The 18,171-nt window shown below is 43.1% G+C and overlaps 1 protein-coding gene across 4 annotated transcripts in view; it reads left to right on the forward strand.

Moving 5' to 3' along the window:
• The first annotated feature begins 4,294 nt into the window (after positions 1-4,294).
• LOC115205424 (lysine-specific demethylase 3B) overlaps positions 4,295-18,171 on the forward strand; it is a 35,653-nt gene continuing 21,776 nt past the window's right edge. For 3 of the 4 annotated variants that reach the window (XM_029771395.1, XM_029771397.1, XM_029771396.1), the window contains exons 1-13: positions 4,295-4,774; positions 6,323-6,496; positions 7,326-7,439; positions 7,541-7,646; positions 8,050-8,174; positions 12,695-12,763; positions 12,905-13,594; positions 13,693-15,013; positions 15,498-15,705; positions 15,864-16,078; positions 16,411-16,563; positions 16,825-16,932; positions 17,652-17,779. In XM_029771395.1, coding sequence (XP_029627255.1) covers positions 4,565-4,774; positions 6,323-6,496; positions 7,326-7,439; positions 7,541-7,646; positions 8,050-8,174; positions 12,695-12,763; positions 12,905-13,594; positions 13,693-15,013; positions 15,498-15,705; positions 15,864-16,078; positions 16,411-16,563; positions 16,825-16,932; positions 17,652-17,779 — 3,621 coding nt within the window. In that variant the 5' untranslated portion in view covers positions 4,295-4,564. The remainder of the gene's footprint in view (positions 4,775-6,322; positions 6,497-7,325; positions 7,440-7,540; positions 7,647-8,049; positions 8,175-12,694; positions 12,764-12,904; positions 13,595-13,692; positions 15,014-15,497; positions 15,706-15,863; positions 16,079-16,410; positions 16,564-16,824; positions 16,933-17,651; positions 17,780-18,171) is intronic. The other variant, XM_029771398.1, reaches the window with a different exon arrangement.

Genomic DNA, 18,171 nt, shown 5'->3' on the forward strand with positions numbered 1-18,171 from the left:
ATGTGTTAGTTATGAAAAGGCCTTGTCCAAATGTGAAACTGCTGTCACACTGAAGAACGCCCTTGAATTATGTCTAATAGGAGTTCCAGTAATCCACAATTTATTTGTGTCGTGTAATTTTAACAGTATTGACACTTCTTTATTGGTCTGGCTAAGGCCTTTACCTACTAAATAAAGACATGGCGTTACTAATAAATATCACTAAACGACATGGACATTGATTCACTAAATGTCATATCAACAGATATACAAGAGGGCAAAGCACTACACTCTTAACGTTGAATAAAAGAAAATGCATTTGTATCACTATTCAGTAGGCCTTATCCAAGCTACAATGAAGCTCTCTAGCGACTCCTTGTGGCGGGCCGGGTGCCTGCAAGCTGACTATGGTCGCCAGACGGACGGTGTTTCCTCCAACACATTGGTGTGGCTGGCTTCCGGGTTAAGCGAGCAGTGTGTCAAGAAGCAGTACGGCTTGGCAGGGTCGTGTTTCGGAGGAAGCATGGCTCTCGACCTTCACCTATCCCGAGTCCGTAGGGGAGTTGCAGCGATAGGACATGATTGTAACTAACAATTGGATATCACGAAAAAGGGGTAAATAAAATTAAAATATATAAAAAAATACAAATACTGTTAGCGTTACAGATTCCACGATAGTGCTGGCAGAACAAAGATTCAGTTTTCAAAACCTTGTACACAAACACTCTTCATAGTCCAATAACGAGTTATCAAACAAGTGTTCTATTTAATTATGCAGTAATATCTTGCTTTTATTATCTCCATCTTCTTCAACTCGGATGAGTGCTGTGCCTGTTACATGGTGTATGGACATACAGTGCGTTTTTCAATGTTATGGCACCACCTTGTGGTTGACACTGGGACACATTAATTATCTTGTTGGAGTCGGCCCTGGGTCATCCCCCCCCAAAAAACAAGAAATATATATATTTTTTTTTAAGAAACTCAGTCAGGCTTTCAACTTACTCTTGAAAGTTGTAATAGTAGAATTCACAAGATGCAATTTTGAAATTGGGTAGTGCATAATCAGTTTTCTTCTTGTCATTTCAGTCATTTCCAGTGGTGGAAAAAGTACCTAATTGTCATACTTGAGTAAAAGTAATGACACCTTAATAGAAAAGGACTCTGAAAGTGAAAAGAAAAATTATGTGAAATAGTGAATAGAAAACGAAGTGTAATCCTACTTGAGTAAAAGTCAAAGTATTTGGTTTTAATATACTTAAGTATCAAAAGTAAAAGTATAAATCATTTGAAATTCCTTATATTAAGCAAACCAGACGGCACCGTTTTCTTGTTTTTTAAAATGTATTTACGGATAGCCAGGGGCATGCTGCAACCCTCAGACATAATTTACAAACGAAGCATGTATTTAGTGAGTCTGCCAGATCAGAAGCAGTAGGGATGACCAGCGATGTTCTCTTGATAATTGTGTGAAAAGATTTGGCATGGGTCCTCAGATCCTCAAAAGGTTCTATAGCTGCACCATCGAGAGCATCCTGACTGGTTGCATCATTGCCTGGTATGGCAACTGCTCGGCCTCCGACCGCAAGGCACTACAGAGGGTAGTGCGTACGGCCCAGTACATCACTGGGGCCAAGCTTCCTGCCATCCAGGACCTCTATATCAGGCGGTGTCAGAGGAAGGCCCTAAAAATTGTCAAAGACTCCAGCCACCCTAGTCATAGACTGTTCTGTCCGCTACCGCATGGCAAGCGGTACCGAGTGCCAAGACGAGGCCCAAAAATCTTCTTAACAGCTTCTACCCCCAAGCCATAAGCATACTCCTGAACAGCTAATCAAAGGGCTACCCAGAACCCTCTTTTACGCTGCTGCTACTCTCTGTTTATAATCTATGCATAGTCACTTTAACTCTACCTACATGTACATATTACCTCAATTACCTCAACTAACCAGTGCCCCTGCACATTGACTCTGTACCGGTATATAGCCTTGCTTGTTATTTTACTGCTGCTGTTTAATTATTTGTTACTTTTATTTTCTATTTTCTACTTAACACTTATTTTTATTTAAGCATTGTTGGTTAAGGGCTTGTAAGTAAGCATTTCATTGTAAGGTCTACACATGCTGCATTCAGTGCATGTGACAAATAAAATTTGATTTGAATTAGACAATTTTCCTGTCCTGCTAAGCATTCAAAATGTAACAAGTACTTTTGGGTGTCAGGGAAAATGTATGGAGTAAAATGTAAATAATTTCTTTAGAAATGTAGCGAAGTAAAAGTATGAAGTTGGAAAAACAATAAATAGTAAAGTACAGATACTCCAAAAAACAACATAAGTAGTACTTTCAAGTATTTTTACTTAAGTACTTTACATCACTGGTCATTGCATATCTTAGAGAGCCTATTTATAACTTGTCAGAAATGTTCAGATCAACTAGCCCATTTCACCTAACGTTTTTTAGCTAGGTTTTTAGCTCATAGATTTTGTTGTAATGTTTGTCACTTAAATATCACATTAATACACATTAGACATGGCAAAATGTATAGAATTGCAAGAAAAGGAGCTTTAATTATCCATGCACGGTCACTTTATCTCTATCTACATGTACATATTACCTCAATTACCTCAACTAACCGGTGCCACCACACACTGACTCTGTACCGGTATCCCCTGTATATAGCCTTGCTATTGTTATTTTACTGCTGCTCTTTCATTTTTTACCTATCTATTTTTTTACTTAACACTTATTTTTCTTAAAACTGCATTGTTGGTTAAGGGCTTGTAAGTTAAACATTTCACTGTAAGGTCTACACCTGTTGTATTTGGCGCATGTGACAAATAAAATTTGATTTGATTTAAAACTGCTAAATGTTCTCTGCACACCATGACAAAATGTGTAGAACTGCAGGAAATGAGCTTTAAACCTGCAAAAATGTTCTATCTGCCAGCAAGAGGGGTGTTAACAGTTTGTGTCATGGACAGTGCTTGTGCCCATAGAAATAGACAGGGTGCGAGATGTTCCCCAATGCTAGGATGGGGGCCTGATCGAAAAGGTTTGGGAACCCCTGTTGTAGATGACTACCTCAAATCTAAAAATCAAATCAAATCTCATTTGTCACATGCTCCGAAGACAACAGGTGTAGTAGACCTTACAGTGAAATGCTTACTTACAAACCAACAATGCAGTTAAAAAAAAAATATATATATATATATATAGAAATATAACAAATAATTAAGGAGCAGCAATAAAATAACAGTAGCGAGGCTATAAACAGTGGGTTCCTGTGCGGGGGCACTGGTTAGTCGAGGTAATTGGGATAATATGTACATGTACTGTAGGTAAAGGTAAAGTGACTATGCATGCATAATAAACAGAGAGTAGCAGAAGCGTAAAAATGGGGGGTAGGGTGGGGACAATGCAAATAGTCTGGGTAGCTATTTAATTAGCTGTTCCAGAGTCTTATGGCTTGGGGGTAGAAGCTGTTAAGAAGCCTTTTGAGCTAGATTTGGGGCTCCGTCACCGCTTGCCGTGTGGTAGCAGAGAGAACAGTCTATGAGAAGTGGCTGGAGTCCTTGGCAATTTTTAGGGCTTTCCTCTGATATCGCCTGGTATAGAGGTCCTGGGTGGCAGGAAGTTTGGCCCCAGTACTGGGCCGTACGCACTACCCTCTGTAGTACCTGGCGGTCAGAAACTGAGCAGTTGCCATACCAGGCGATGATGCAACCAGTCAGGGTGCTCTCGATGGTGCAGCTGTAGAACTTTTTGAGGATCTGAAGACCCATACCAAATCTTTTCAGTCTCGAGGGGGAATAGGCCAACTGGTAAAACCCCACACTAAAATGCATGTACTAGACTGTGAAACAAACAGATTTGCAGTTTGTGGGTTAAGGAGAGCAAAAGGTAAATAATTACTGCTTCTAAACACTGTGTGTCTGCTTTCTACAGAGTATACCGCATCTCTGTTGTGTCCAGGTAGAAGTAATTTTGGTCAGGAAAAAAAAAACCATCTTTGGATTTACGTTTTAGGCTAAATGTATTTTTTTCTCACCAGATATCCAGACAACGCAGCACACTTCGGATCTTTTTTTCCACTAATTGTTTTTTTGACCAATCACATCATATTTTACGCATTAGCTCGTTTTTGGAGCTGATCTGATTGCTCAAAATACCAATTATTGAAAAAAATATCACAATTGGGCTGGCGGTGTGAACGCAGCATTTTACTTGGCATTCCAGATTAAACAGGTTATGTGTAGTACCTGATATGAACCAGCATGAGTCGCTGTCGCAATTCACACGCTTGCTATCGCCGCAGTGGAGCCAAGTACGAGGAGTGCGTTTGATTGTTGAGAGCCTCAATGGCGGATAGAGCGGGACAGTAGCTTTGAGGACAATAACATCTCGGCATTTCTCTATTTGTGGCGTGACTTGATCCGCCGTGCATGCAGCAAAGTTGCGGTAGTTGAGGCTTAAATCTGTCACATAGGCCGATATATCCTGGCTAGCTAGCTAAGTGCATCGGAGTTCTCAGCAGAAATACAGCGAAGGAAGTTGATATTTCAATTCATGGTGGCTAGTTAAATATGGGGGACTCTCTTGAACTGATTGGGAAGCGACTTCTACTGCTCCTCAACGATGGCAGGTCCGCAGCCGGACCCGAAGCGGAGCAGTCCACTTGGACTCGCGACTGGCTCCGGGGGACCGTCCGGGCTGTCAGCGTCATAGGTTTGGCCAGCCCAGGGGTAGAGGTGAGCGGAGGAGAGGCGACGACAACAGCAGCTGCGGGGCTGACGGTCAGTGTTTACATGTGAATGAAGACAGCTGACGTTACCTAACAAGCTAATAACCTGACTACGTATTTAACGAAACTGATTTAAGCAGAATTATACATGTCGCCGGTTGTCTGCGCTTTGCTGGCATTATCTTGCCAAATAATGTTATCTACCAAAATATAGTCAATGAGGGCCGCTGTGTTTCGCTTGCCTGATAGCAGAGGCCTCCATAATTTATCCCGATGATTTTGGGCCTTTGACATATTTTCTTCCCAATTTGTTAGCTAGCTAACCAACTTTAGCATAGTATCCAGAATTAAAATCATGTGCCATAGCCTCATTAAAATGTTAATGTCAGTCTAATAGGTTTGCATGCTTTAAATAACCAAATGTAGGCTAGATATTGTTTGGTGATATGTAGCTAACGTTAGGCCGAACAGTAGTTAAGCCGGTGTAATTTGTTGATGCATGCATTATCTTGCACGATTTGATGACAAAGCAGGCATGCACCAAAGCAATCGCCAAATCCAGATTTTAGAAAGGGACTGGTGTTGCATGGAGTAGTTAATCCAGATTATGAGATTTTCAATGAAGTCTCAGGACATTTTTAGAAAAAAGCTTTTTAACAGGTGCAGATGGTTGCCACAGACACCTCAATGCTCTCCACTCAGCCCCAGCTCTTGTTCTTGTTTGTGTTATGTGTCTACTGTCTATGGGGTGGGCTGGTTGATGTAACTGGCTGTAAATGTGTTTTTGTTTTTGCATGGACTAACCTCTGTTTGTATCGATCATCATAATAAACACCAAGTATTCTCTGCAGCTGCTCAGGTCTTGGTAGGAGGGCACTCTTCAAGGCACAGCAGTTGTTAATCCTCTCACATCTACACAATTAAAGTCCAAAAGGCTGTACTGCTTGGCTTTCTATGCAGAGTGAGTCAGCAAGTTACACATTTTAAATGGGCTTTTTCTTACAACTATATATTGCCCCTTGAGTAAAGCATTAACCCATATAAATGCAATCCATTGTTACATTGTAATCCTCATCAATAAAGTTGCTCTAGACTACTAATTGACATGAGGGGTTAATGAGAAAGGCAGACTGGTTTGGAATTGACAAGCCTATTTGTAATGATTGACCTGTCTTCCTGATAGAGATGGCCTTGCTTAGACTTGGAGGAGTAGATGGGCTGTGTTTGTGAGCCAGTGCTGACTGGGCTCTGCTGACTATGATCCTACCAAGGCCTGTCCTGCTGTCTGTCTTTAGCCTGCCTGTCTTTAGCCTGCCTGTCTGTAGCCTGCCTGTCTGTAGCCTGCCTGTCTGTAGCCTGCCTGTCTGTAGCCTGCCTGTCTGTAGCCTGCCTGTCTGTAGCCTGCCTGTCTGTAGCCTGCCTGTCTGTCTGTAAGCCTGTCTGCCTTTGGCTTCTGTTTTCCCATCAACCAAATACTGTGTTTGTCTCTGCTCTTTTGAAAATGGCCTCTGAACCTAGCCTAAGTTAATATAGCTAGTCTAACAGAAACAGCACCACTCTCCCACCGTTTTCCCCCTCCATTTTCTCCCCCGTCCTGTAGGTGTTTGTGGAGTTTGAGGACTGTGCGTGGCGCAGGCGCTCCTGGGTACAGGTGTACGGGGAGGAGGTGAGAGCTGTACTGGTAGAGAGTGCCATTGTCTGGGCTAACTGCAGTCAGCCCAACCAGAACCACCCTGCAGCTGGAGTAACCTCTGGGACAGCCTGGCCAGCTCTGGTGAGTAGCCACCTCTCTGGGTTAGGGTTGACCTAATCTCTCCTGGAAAGATTCTGGGTGTAAACTGAGAGAATCAGTCAGGAATTAATAGGATGTACAGGGTAAGAGGAACTATTGTTTTCTTTGCACATTTTTTTTGTTGCTACGGTGTTCTCTAGTGAATACACCCCAGATCATGCTGATGGTAACTGGTCCAGGGCCAGATCGGTTGCTTAGCTCATCGTGTTATCGCCACAACAGGATTTGGTAAACCCTAATTCTCTTAAGAGAATGAGGAGCTCATGTCTCTCTTTGCACTTTTATGGGCCGAATGTCCCCTCGCTTTCCGAAATATGCCAACACCTGCGAAATTGTAATTTGTCCAAATAAGTAGAGATGAAAGACCAAAACTACTGTTTCTATTGGACAGATTCAGGTGAATGCCCCTGGTGGGGGAGGGTATTGGGTCATGGTTATTTCACAGAGGGTGTATGTAATATGTATGCTCTCCCCTCTCACACATACCTTGCTGGCTCCCAAAGGCACACCTGCACCTTGAAGTAAGTCCAGACCAGCTGGTGGAAATGCAATGGTCCTAGCAGGAGATGTCTTCCTCTTGTGTAAATCTAACAGGACCTAAAGACAACACACACACCAACCTGCTGCTCTTTTCTATAGTACAGTTCAACATGGACCCTTTCATGGTTTGCCAGATGATAATATCATTAGAGATATCAAACACTCATTCTCCAGCCACTCCACCATTTAAACCAGATGGGAATGTTATATAATATCTCACCCTTCAAATGTAGTGGCTCCTGTCCTAGCAATGTTCCTCTACCCCTGCTAGGCGTTCCGGTGTCTAGTGGACCGTGTGGGTCTGGGTTCCCTGGTCCCAGTGGAGTTCTTTGGGAGCAGAACCCTGGACTTCCTCCCTGACGGGAATTCACTGCAGAGATTTGAGGTGGGCTTACATTGCTCAAAGTTGTGTGTCCACTTTCATCTGAAGTGTGTATTATACTATGAGTGTGTTATCACTGAGTGTCATGGTCTTTTCCTTTGTAGGCAGCGAAAGACATGAGGCACTCTCTCCTGCTGGAGCAGCCTTCTCTGCAGGTTGCAGTTTCCAGCTGGCACAGTGACTTTGAGCTGCAGGAGATCCTCAGGAAGGGTGAGTCTATTAGACTATGGAATGACTAGAAACCTATTGTACAATGACCTGTGTATGGGGCACTTTGACTTTCCTCCTGCTTTCATGCTCATCCATGTTCTCCTACACTGCACTCCTCAATACGGTTATTTGCTAGCCTCTACTCTTCAATACTGGGCTTTGCTAGCCTCTACTCTTCAATACTGGGCTTTGCTAGCCTCCACTCTTCAATACTGGGCTTTGCTAGGCTCTACTCTTCAATACTGGGCTTTGCTAGCCTCTACTCTTCAATACTGGGCTTTGCTAGCCTCTACTCCTCAGTACTGTTCTCTCTTCCCACTTTTCAGTCCCACCATAATATCCTTCTGGCACACTGCTCTAGGTGTAGGAGTCTTTAACCCTTGTCCTGCTGGTGTGTCTCCAGGCTCCTACACCGTCCAGGGTCGGAAGGTTCAGGTGTACCAGTGTGAGTTTGAGGAGCACTGGGCCCTGGGCCTGGTCTCTCGGCACGACCCCAAATCACACATCATGGAGATCACCATGGACCAGGTATACACACACACTGCCTGGATGTGCTTTTACTATTACCTCTTTGGATGTGTTGTTAATAACAGATGTGTTGATAGTTGTTAGTTACATGTTAATAACAGATGTGTTGATAGTAGTTAGTTACATGTTGTTAATGTCCCAGATGTGTTGATCGTTAACGTGTTGTTAATGTGCCAATAGTAGTTAGCTAAGTGTTGTTAGTAACAGATGTGTTGATAGTAGTTAGCTACGTGTTAATGTAACAGATGTGTTGATAGTAGTAAGCTAAGTGTTGTAAATGTAACAGATGTGTTGATAGTAGTTAGCTACGTGTTGTTAGTAACAGATGTGTTGATAGTAGTTAGCTATGTGTTGTTAGTAACAGATGTGTTGATAGTAGTTAGCTATGTGTTGTTAGTAACAGGTGTTGATTGTAGTTAGCTATGTGTTGTTAGTAACAGATGTGTTGATAGTAGTTAGCTATGTGTTGTTAGTAAGATGTGTTGATAGTATTTAGCTACATGTTGTTAGTAACAGATGTGTTGATAGTAGTTAGCTATGTGTTGATAGTAGTTAGCTATGTGTTGTTAATGTAACATATGTGTTGATAGTAGTTAGCTACGTGTTGTTAGTAACAGATGTGTTGATAGGTAACTACTATGTGTTGATAGTAGTTAGCTATGTGTTGTTAGTAACAGATGTGTTGTTAGTAATAGATGTGTTGATAGTAGTTAGCTAACAACACATAGCTAACTACTATCAACACATCTATTACCAACAACACATAGCTAACTACTATCAACACATCTATTACTAACAACACATCTGTTACTAACAACACATAGCTAACTACTATCAACACATAGGTAACTACTATCAACACATCTGTTACTAACAACACGTAGCTAACTACTATCAACACATCTATTACTATGTGTTGTTAGTAACAGATGTGTTGATAGTAGTTAGCTACGTGTCGTTAATGTAACAGATGTGTTGATAGTAGTTAGCTAGGTGTTGTTAATAACAGATGTGTTGATAGTAGTTAGCTATGTGTTGTTAATGTAACAGATGTGTTGATAGTAGTTAGCTACTTGTTGTTAATGTAACAGATGTGTTGATAGTAGTTAGCTACGTGTTGTTAGTAACAGATGTGTTGATAGTAGTTAGCTACGTGTTGTTAATAACAGATGTGTTGTAAGTAGTTAGCTATGTGTTGTTAGTAACAGATGTGTTGATAGTAGTTAGCTAAGTGTTGTTAATAACAGATGTGATGATAGTAGTTAGCTATGTGTTGTTAATGTAACAGATGTGTTGATAGTAGTTAGCTACGTGTTGTTAGTAACAGATGTGTTGATAGTAGTTAGCTACGTGTTGTTAATGTAACAGATGTGTTGATAGTAGTTAGCTACGTGTTGTTAATGTAACAGATGTGTTGATAGTAGTTAGCTATGTGTTGTTAATGTAACAGATGTGTTGATAGTAGTTAGCTACGTGTTAGTAACAGATGTGTTAGTAACAGATGTGTTGATAGTAGTTAGCTACGTGTTAGTAACAGATGTGTTGATAGTAGTTAGCTATGTGTTGTTAGTAACAGACGTGTTGATAGTAGTTAGCTATGTGTTGTTAGTAACAGATGTGTTGATAGTAGTTAGCTATGTGTTGTTAGTAACAGATGTGTTGATAGTAGTTAGCTCAGTGTTGTTAGTAACAGATGTGTTGATAGTAGTTAGCTCAGTGTTGTTAGTAACAGATGTGTTGATAGTAGTTAGCTATGTGTTAATGTAACAGATGTGTTGATAGTAGTTAGCTGCATGTTGTTAGTAACAGATGTGTTGATAGTAGTTAGCTGCATGTTGTTAGTAACAGATGTGTTGATAGTAGTTAGCTATGTGTTGTTAATGTAACAGATGTGTTGATAGTAGTTAGCTATGTGTTGTTAATGTAACAGATGTGTTGATAGTAGTTAGCTATGTGTTGTTAATGTAACATATGTGTTGATAGTAGTAAGCTAAGTGTTGTAAATGTAACAGATGTGTTGATAGTAGTTAGCTACGTGTTGTGAATGTAACAGATGTGTTGATAGTAGTTAGCTATGTGTTGTTAGTAACAGATGTGTTGATAGTAGTTAGCTACGTGTTGTTAATAACAGATGTGTTGATAGTAGTTAGCTATGTGTTGTTAGTAACAGATGTGTTGATAGTAGTTAGCTACGTGTTGTTAGTTACAGATGTGTTGATAGTAGTTAGCTACGTGTTGTTAATAACAGATGTGGTGATAGTAGTTAGCTATGTGTTGTTAATAACAGATGTGGTGATAGTAGTTAGCTACGTGTTGTTAGTAACAGATGTGTTGATAGTAGTTAGCTATGTGTTGTTAATAACAGATGTGTTGATAGTAGTTAGCTACGTGTTGTTAGTAACAGATGTGTTGATAGTAGTTAGCTGTGTGTTGTTAATAACAGATGTGTTGATAGTAGTTAGCTACGTGTTGTTAGTAACAGATTTGTTGATAGTAGTTAGCTATGTGTTAGTAACAGATGTGTTGATAGTAGTTAGCTATGTGTTGTTAGTAACAGATGTGTTGATAGTAGTTAGCTACGTGTTGTTAATAACAGATGTGTTGATAGTAGTTAGCTACGTGTTGTTAATAACAGATGTGTTGATAGTAGTTAGCTATGTGTTGTTAGTAACAGATGTGTTAGTAACAGATGTGTTGATAGTAGTTAGCTACGTGTTGTTAGTAACAGATGTGTTGATAGTAGTTAGCTACGTGTTGTTAGTTACAGATGTGTTGATAGTAGTTAGCTACGTGTTGTTAATAACAGATGTGGTGATAGTAGTTAGCTATGTGTTGTTAATGTAACAGATGTGTTGATAGTAGTTAGCTACGTGTTGTTAGTAACAGATGTGTTGATAGTAGTTAGCTATGTGTTGTTAATAACAGATGTGTTGATAGTAGTTAGCTACGTGTTGTTAGTAACAGATGTGTTGATAGTAGTTAGCTATGTGTTGTTAATAACAGATGTGTTGATAGTAGTTAGCTACGTGTTGTTAGTAACAGATTTGTTGATAGTAGTTAGCTATGTGTTAGTAACAGATTTGTTGATAGTAGTTAGCTATGTGTTAGTAACAGATGTGTTGATAGTAGTTAGCTATGTGTTGTTAGTAACAGATGTGTTGATAGTAGTTAGCTACGTGTTGTTAATAACAGATGTGTTGATAGTAGTTAGCTATGTGTTGTTAACGTAACAGATGTGTTGATAGTAGTTAGCTATGTGTTGTTAGTAACAGATGTGTTAGTAACAGATGTGTTGATAGTAGTTAGCTACGTGTTGTTAGTAACAGATGTGTTGATAGTAGTTAGCTACGTGTTGTTAGTAACAGATGTGTTGATAGTAGTTAGCTGCGTGTTGTTAATAACAGATGTGTTGATAGTAGTTAGCTATGTGTTGTTAGTAACAGATGTGTTGATAGTAGTTAGCTACGTGTTGTTAGTTACAGATGTGTTGATAGTAGTTAGCTACGTGTTGTTAATAACAGATGTGGTGATAGTAGTTAGCTATGTGTTGTTAATGTAACAGATGTGTTGATAGTAGTTAGCTACGTGTTGTTAGTAACAGATGTGTTGATAGTAGTTAGCTATGTGTTGTTAATAACAGATGTGTTGATAGTAGTTAGCTACGTGTTGTTAGTAACAGATGTGTTGATAGTAGTTAGCTATGTGTTGTTAATAACAGATGTGTTGATAGTAGTTAGCTACGTGTTGTTAGTAACAGATTTGTTGATAGTAGTTAGCTATGTGTTAGTAACAGATGTGTTGATAGTAGTTAGCTATGTGTTGTTAGTAACAGATGTGTTGATAGTAGTTAGCTACGTGTTGTTAATAACAGATGTGTTGATAGTAGTTAGCTATGTGTTGTTAACGTAACAGATGTGTTGATAGTAGTTAGCTATGTGTTGTTAGTAACAGATGTGTTAGTAACAGATGTGTTGATAGTAGTTAGCTACGTGTTGTTAGTAACAGATGTGTTGATAGTAGTTAGCTACGTGTTGTTAGTAACAGATGTGTTGATAGTAGTTAGCTATGTGTTGTTAGTAACAGATGTGTTGATAGTAGTTAGCTACGTGTTGTTAGTTACAGATGTGTTGATAGTAGTTAGCTATGTGTTGTTAGTAACAGATGTGTTGATAGTAGTTAGCTGCATGTTGTTAGTAACAGATGTGTTGATAGTAGTTAGCTATGTGTTGTTAATAACAGATGTGTTGATAGTAGTTAGCTACGTGTTAATGTAACAGATGTGTTGATAGTAGTTAGCTATGTGTTGTTAGTAACAGATGTGGTGATAGTAGTTAGCTATGTGTTAATGTAACAGATGTGTTGATAGTTAGCTGCATGTTGTTAGTAACAGATGTGTTGATAGTAGTTAGCTGCATGTTGTTAGTAACAGATGTGTTGATAGTAGTTAGCTACGTGTTAATGTAACAGATGTGTTGATAGTAGTTAGCTATGTGTTGTTAGTAACAGATGTGGTGTTCTAGGGAGAGGAGACTCAGGTGGTGGATCCCCGGGTAATACACGTGATGCTGGCTGAAGATCACTTTGATGAGGTAAGTTGGTTGAAGGATACAGTCCCATTCCTCTCATCTTGCTGTTGTTTTAAAGGATAATTTTTTTTGGTTGACTTGGGTAATTGTTTTGCACATCCTTATCTAATCCCTTTACATTGATCTCTTCCTCTCCTCGGTCAGAAAGGGAAGAATGCTCGACGGAGGAAGGAGAGCGACGGAGGGAAGGGCGAGAGCGGCCGTAGACGGAGGACAGCCTCGGAGGGCGAGGAGGACATGACCCTGAAGCGCTTTAAGGGTTCGGGAGAGGGAGCAGCGGACGGACAGAACGGGAGCGGCTCCACCAAGGCTTCTGAAGAGGGGATGGTGACATGGGGGGCAGAGTTAGCAGGAGGAGGACGCAGAGTGAACAGCAGTTCCTCCGAAGTCACACAGGTTTATGCCTCCCCGAACAGCACTTCCTCCCAGATGGACCAATCAAACACTCCGCCTCGCTACACCAAGGAGAACGGACGTGCCCTCTCCACACAAGACAGACAGGGGTCTGCTGACTCCACCACCACAGCCACCCCCACTCCACCCCCCCTCAAACAAGCCCCCTCCCCCTTCTCCAACACTTCCTTCCCCTCTCTGGGCCAGATGCCCAGCCTGGTCCCTGGAGCTCTGGCCCCAAAACCCTCCCCAGCAGGACCCACCCTAGAGAGAGAAGAGCCATCCCAGTCTACCAACCCCAAGATGGCTGCCCTAGTCTCCCCAGGCCTGGTGACCATCTCATCCCCATCTCAAGCCAGTTCCACCAGCGTGGCTCTCTCTGCCTCCCTTGGCTTTAGCCCCAAACCCCCTGTCTGGAAAGGAACAACCAACCAGTCAGAGGTGAGTTAGTAACACTTTACACTCATACCTTACATAGTAATTACTAACCATCATTGTTCTGTCACTAATATCCTGTATTTATTCCTCCTGCTCTTCAGGGCTCTAAGACTCCCATTCTGGCTGCGGCTGGGTTCCGGCTTCCCCAGTCCAAGCCTGCTGGGGCTTCTGTGTTCGGAGAGGTGAGCTCCAAGACCAGCGCTTCCTCCAACACACCGTCAGCCTCCCAGGACTCCTCTAGACCCTTCGGATTTGCCTTTGGAGGCACCAAGAACAACAAGGCCCAACCGCAGCAGCAAGACCAGAACTTATTCTTCCAGTGTATGACGGGTCAGAAGACTGGCCAGAACCCTGGTGGTCCTAACCAGAACCAGACTCTGGGTCAGAGCCAGTCTAAGGACACCAACTACTTCACAGCAGTGTCAGAGAGCTTGAGTAAGAAGCCTCCTAGCCTGTTCAAGCCCTCTGTCCTGGCCCCGGCATCAGCTGGCCTGTTTAGCTCAGCTACAGCTTCTCTCAAAGAGCAGTCCAAAGTGCCTGAGACCCAGTCGGCAGGCAACGGAGTGCTCAACAAGCATTTTGCAGGGGACATACTCTTACCTTCGTTCAGCAGTGGCTCTGGGGGGATGAGGTGCTCTGGTCTGGGCATGGGGGCGATGGACACCCCACTGGCTCTGGCCTCTGGAGCTCTGGGTGGTGCTAACAACAGGAGTGGCACTAACGGTGTCGCGGTGGGTGGCTTCGGCACCAAGACGGACAGCCACCAGAACCTGTTCCTCCAGGGCTCCAAGGAGCCCTCCAACCCCTTCCTGGCCTACGGGGAGAAGCTCTCCCACAGTCCCTTCAGTGGCAAACCAGCCCCTCTGGAGCCTGAGACCCTGGGCCCTTCTTCAGCCTCGGAGAGCAAATCCAACCTGTTCACCATGGTCGAGCTGCCCAAGGGCATTCTGTCTTCCCCCTTCGCCTCCCTCTCAGCTGCCGCTGCCTCCAGTTCTTCCTCCCCAGCCTCTGGCTTCACCCAGAGGCCCCAGTCAGTCACCTCCTCCAAGCCCAAGGAGGGTTCCTCCACAGGAGATCAGGGCTCCTCAGCTGAGAGTGGTTCTCTGGATGACCGGCCCAGCTCCACCTCGGGCTTTCCCATGTTTGGGAGTGCAGTCGCTGGAGGGAGTGGTGAGAATGCACCCATGCCTTTTGACCAGGCCCAAAAGTTTGCCCTGGAGGAGCGAGGTCAGGCATCTAAACGTGACTCGGACTCCAGCGACAACAGCGATCTGTCGGACCTAAGTGAGACAGAGGAGGGTCTGGAGAGGGGCCATGCACCTGGGGGCCTCGCGGGGCCCGTCAAGGAGGGAGCCATGCTGCTGCAGAAGGGTAAAGGGCCCGGGGTGGCCAAGAGCCGGCCACGCAACAAGCCCTTTAAAGGTAAGACCTGTAGCCTCAGGATATTAGCAGTATGTAAATGAGATTATCCATCATGCGCATAACATGTCAGTCATCAATATCATTCCATTTTGGTCAGGATCATGAAACGTTAATAGGTAGACTCAGAGAAATGATGTTGCCACAAGCAGCACCGCAGATATTGAGATGAGCGAGATAAAAGACTTCACTGACACACAGTATCTGTGCGCGGGTTCGCTTCACGCCGTTTAGAGTGGTAGCCAGGGCACCAAAACAGCAGAGGAGTTGAGACTCACGCTTCAACGCTCTTAATTGTTGTGGAAATTGACCCACTATGATGTTTACTTTCTGCATCTACGTCATATCGCTGAGTCTACCTTTTAACAAGATTGATGGTAAAGTTGTTTGGACTACCCCTTCCTACACTCATGAATAGGTTGTCGTTGCATGGTTTTGTAGCCCTTCATGATGCAAGGTAAACTCTTTGGTCCTTTGTGTCGTCCAGTGGGCCAGTCAGTGCTGAAGGACGTGACTAAGGTGCGTCGTCTGAAGCAGTCAGGAGAGTCGTTCCTGCAGGACGGTTCCTGTATCAACGTGGCGCCCCACCTCCACAAGTGTCGCGAGTGTCGCATGGAGCGCTACAGGAAGTACCGGGAGCAGGAGCCTGACGACGACGACCCCAACGTGGCCTGCCGCTTCTTCCACTTCCGCAGGTACATGTGTGTGTATGAGAGATGGTTGTGAGGTGTATCCTCTTCTATGTAATGCTACAATAAGGTATAGCAGTCATTTCGTCAACCACTGTCATCTCAAATGTTTTCTACATTCTCGTCTGCACTCATCTAACTTTAAACCTTTGCCCCCTACCCAGGCTGGCATTCACACGTAAGGGCATCCTGCGTGTGGAGGGCTTCCTGAGCCCCCAGCAGAGTGATGCCATGGCCATGGGGCTGTGGCTTCCCTCCCCGTCCGTACAGGAGGGCCTGGACCTGGACACCTCCAAGTACATCCTGGCCAACGTGGGAGACCAGTTCTGTCAGCTCGTCATGTCTGAGAAGGAGGCCATGATGATGGTTGAGCCACACCGTGAGTAGTCTGACACTTGTTCAGTGTGTGTGTTTAGCCATGTATTTTTAATGTTGGTGTGTGTTTGTCTCATAATTTTCTCCCAATCACATCTTTATTGTTCAAACCAAGATCTCTGTGACGGTTGACCTGACTGGGCAGGCACACTGCTGCTGTGGATTCACTAGGAAGCAAACGGGGAGGGACCTACCTGAATTTGTCCAATAGAAACTCTCGTTTTCCGTTGCAAAGTGTTTTGCTACAGTGTGCATTAATAAATAAACCCCTGCTGTTCTGCATTATTTTCAGTAAGGTGACTTGTGCTTACCCTGTGTCTCTGTCCTCTTCTACAGAGAAAGTGGCGTGGAAGCGTGCGGTGCGCGGCGTCAGGGAGATGTGCGACGTATGTGAGACCACCGTCTTCAACATCCACTGGGTCTGCAGGAAGTGTGGCTTCGGGGTGTGCCTGGACTGCTACCGGCAACGCAGGAACCGCCCTATGGAGGGTGAGAGTCAGAATTCCATCTGGAGTCTTTATAACATACAGAATGTGGATTGTGGGATCTCTATGGTGACTCCACACACAGGGACGGACTGGGGTATGGTATTGTCCAGTTCAACTACGTACAGTGATTGGCCTGGACTGCTCTTTCTTTCAGTGATGTTTTTGAAGAAGTGAAGATTGAGCTGAAAGGGAGTGTGTGTGTGTGTGTGTGTGTGTGTGTGTGTGTGTAAATGAATCTTCCGTCACATGTTTTGTCTCTCAGAGGTGGACGAGGGGCCTGATGACGAGGTGTTCTCCTGGTTGAAGTGTGTAAAGGGCCAGAGACACGAGCCTCAGAACCTCATGCCCACACAGATCATACCTGGAACAGGTAACATCATCATAACTAAAGGAGCTTTGAACTAGGGCCTGGAGTCTTTCCTGCTTGGGGTCCATAAAGGGTTTTTAGAATCAGACTACTGCTCTAGGATCAGTTTTTCCCTTTTTAGATTATTATGGACAGGGAGGACCTGATCCTAGATCAGCATTCCTTCTCTAATATGCTTTGTGCATGAAGAATGCTTTTCCAACAGTCTTGATGGACGGCAGGTAGCCTAGTGGTATAGGGTTGGACTAGTAACCGGAAGGTTGTGTCGTGTCTTTAGCATCATTAAACTGAAGACTTAGTTTATCGAATCAATTCTCTGTAGTTATTATTACGTGATTAACTAATCAGGTAAATGTAATTAACTAGGAAGTCGGGGCACCAAGGAAAATATTCAGATTACAAAGTTATAATTTTCCTCTAACTTTCAGATATTTTAATATCTGATCAATTAGTCTTCTAATTAATGATTTATTCTTTACCTCACGTTAGTCTCATTCCAAACGTCGTAAGTTGTTGGTTATCTGCACGAACCCAGTCTTCACGGGCCCAGGTCACATTGTCTGGAAAAACTCCCAGCCCAAACTTTACATTTACGTCATTTAGCAGACGCTCTTATCCAGGGCGACTTACAAATTGGAGCAGTGAACTTGACATCCAACATGTGTTGTATCCTTCTCATTAAGTCATCCCATGTTGACTTCTCTCTGTTCTCTCTCCCACAGCTCTCTATAACATAGGGGATATGGTGCACTCAGCCAGGGGCAAATGGGGCATCAAGGCAAACTGCCCCTGCACCAGCCGGCACCACAGGCCCCTAGTGCGCCCTAGCGCCCCCAATGGCATCTCACAGGTACTGCATCTTTGTGTTTTCTAATGTTGTGCCAAGAGAAAGAATATAACATTTAACATTTATACATCTATAGGGTGCATTCGGAAAGTATTCAACCTCCTTGACTTTTTCCACATTTTGTTATGTTACATCCTTATTCTAAAATGGATTTAATTACATGTTTTCCTCAATCTACACCCAATTTCCCATAATGACAAAGTGAAAACAGGTTTTCAGAATTTTTTGCAAAGTTATAAAACCCCCCCACAAAAAACATACTTTATTTACATAAGTATTCAGACCCTTTGCTATGAGACTTGAAATTGAGCTCAGGTGCATCCTGTTTCCATTGATCATCCTTGACATGTTTCTACAACTTGATTGGAGTCCACCTGTGGTAAATTCAATTGATT

Source organism: Salmo trutta, chromosome 13, assembly GCF_901001165.1.
Source record: "Salmo trutta chromosome 13, fSalTru1.1, whole genome shotgun sequence".
NCBI lineage: Eukaryota > Metazoa > Chordata > Actinopteri > Salmoniformes > Salmonidae > Salmo > Salmo trutta.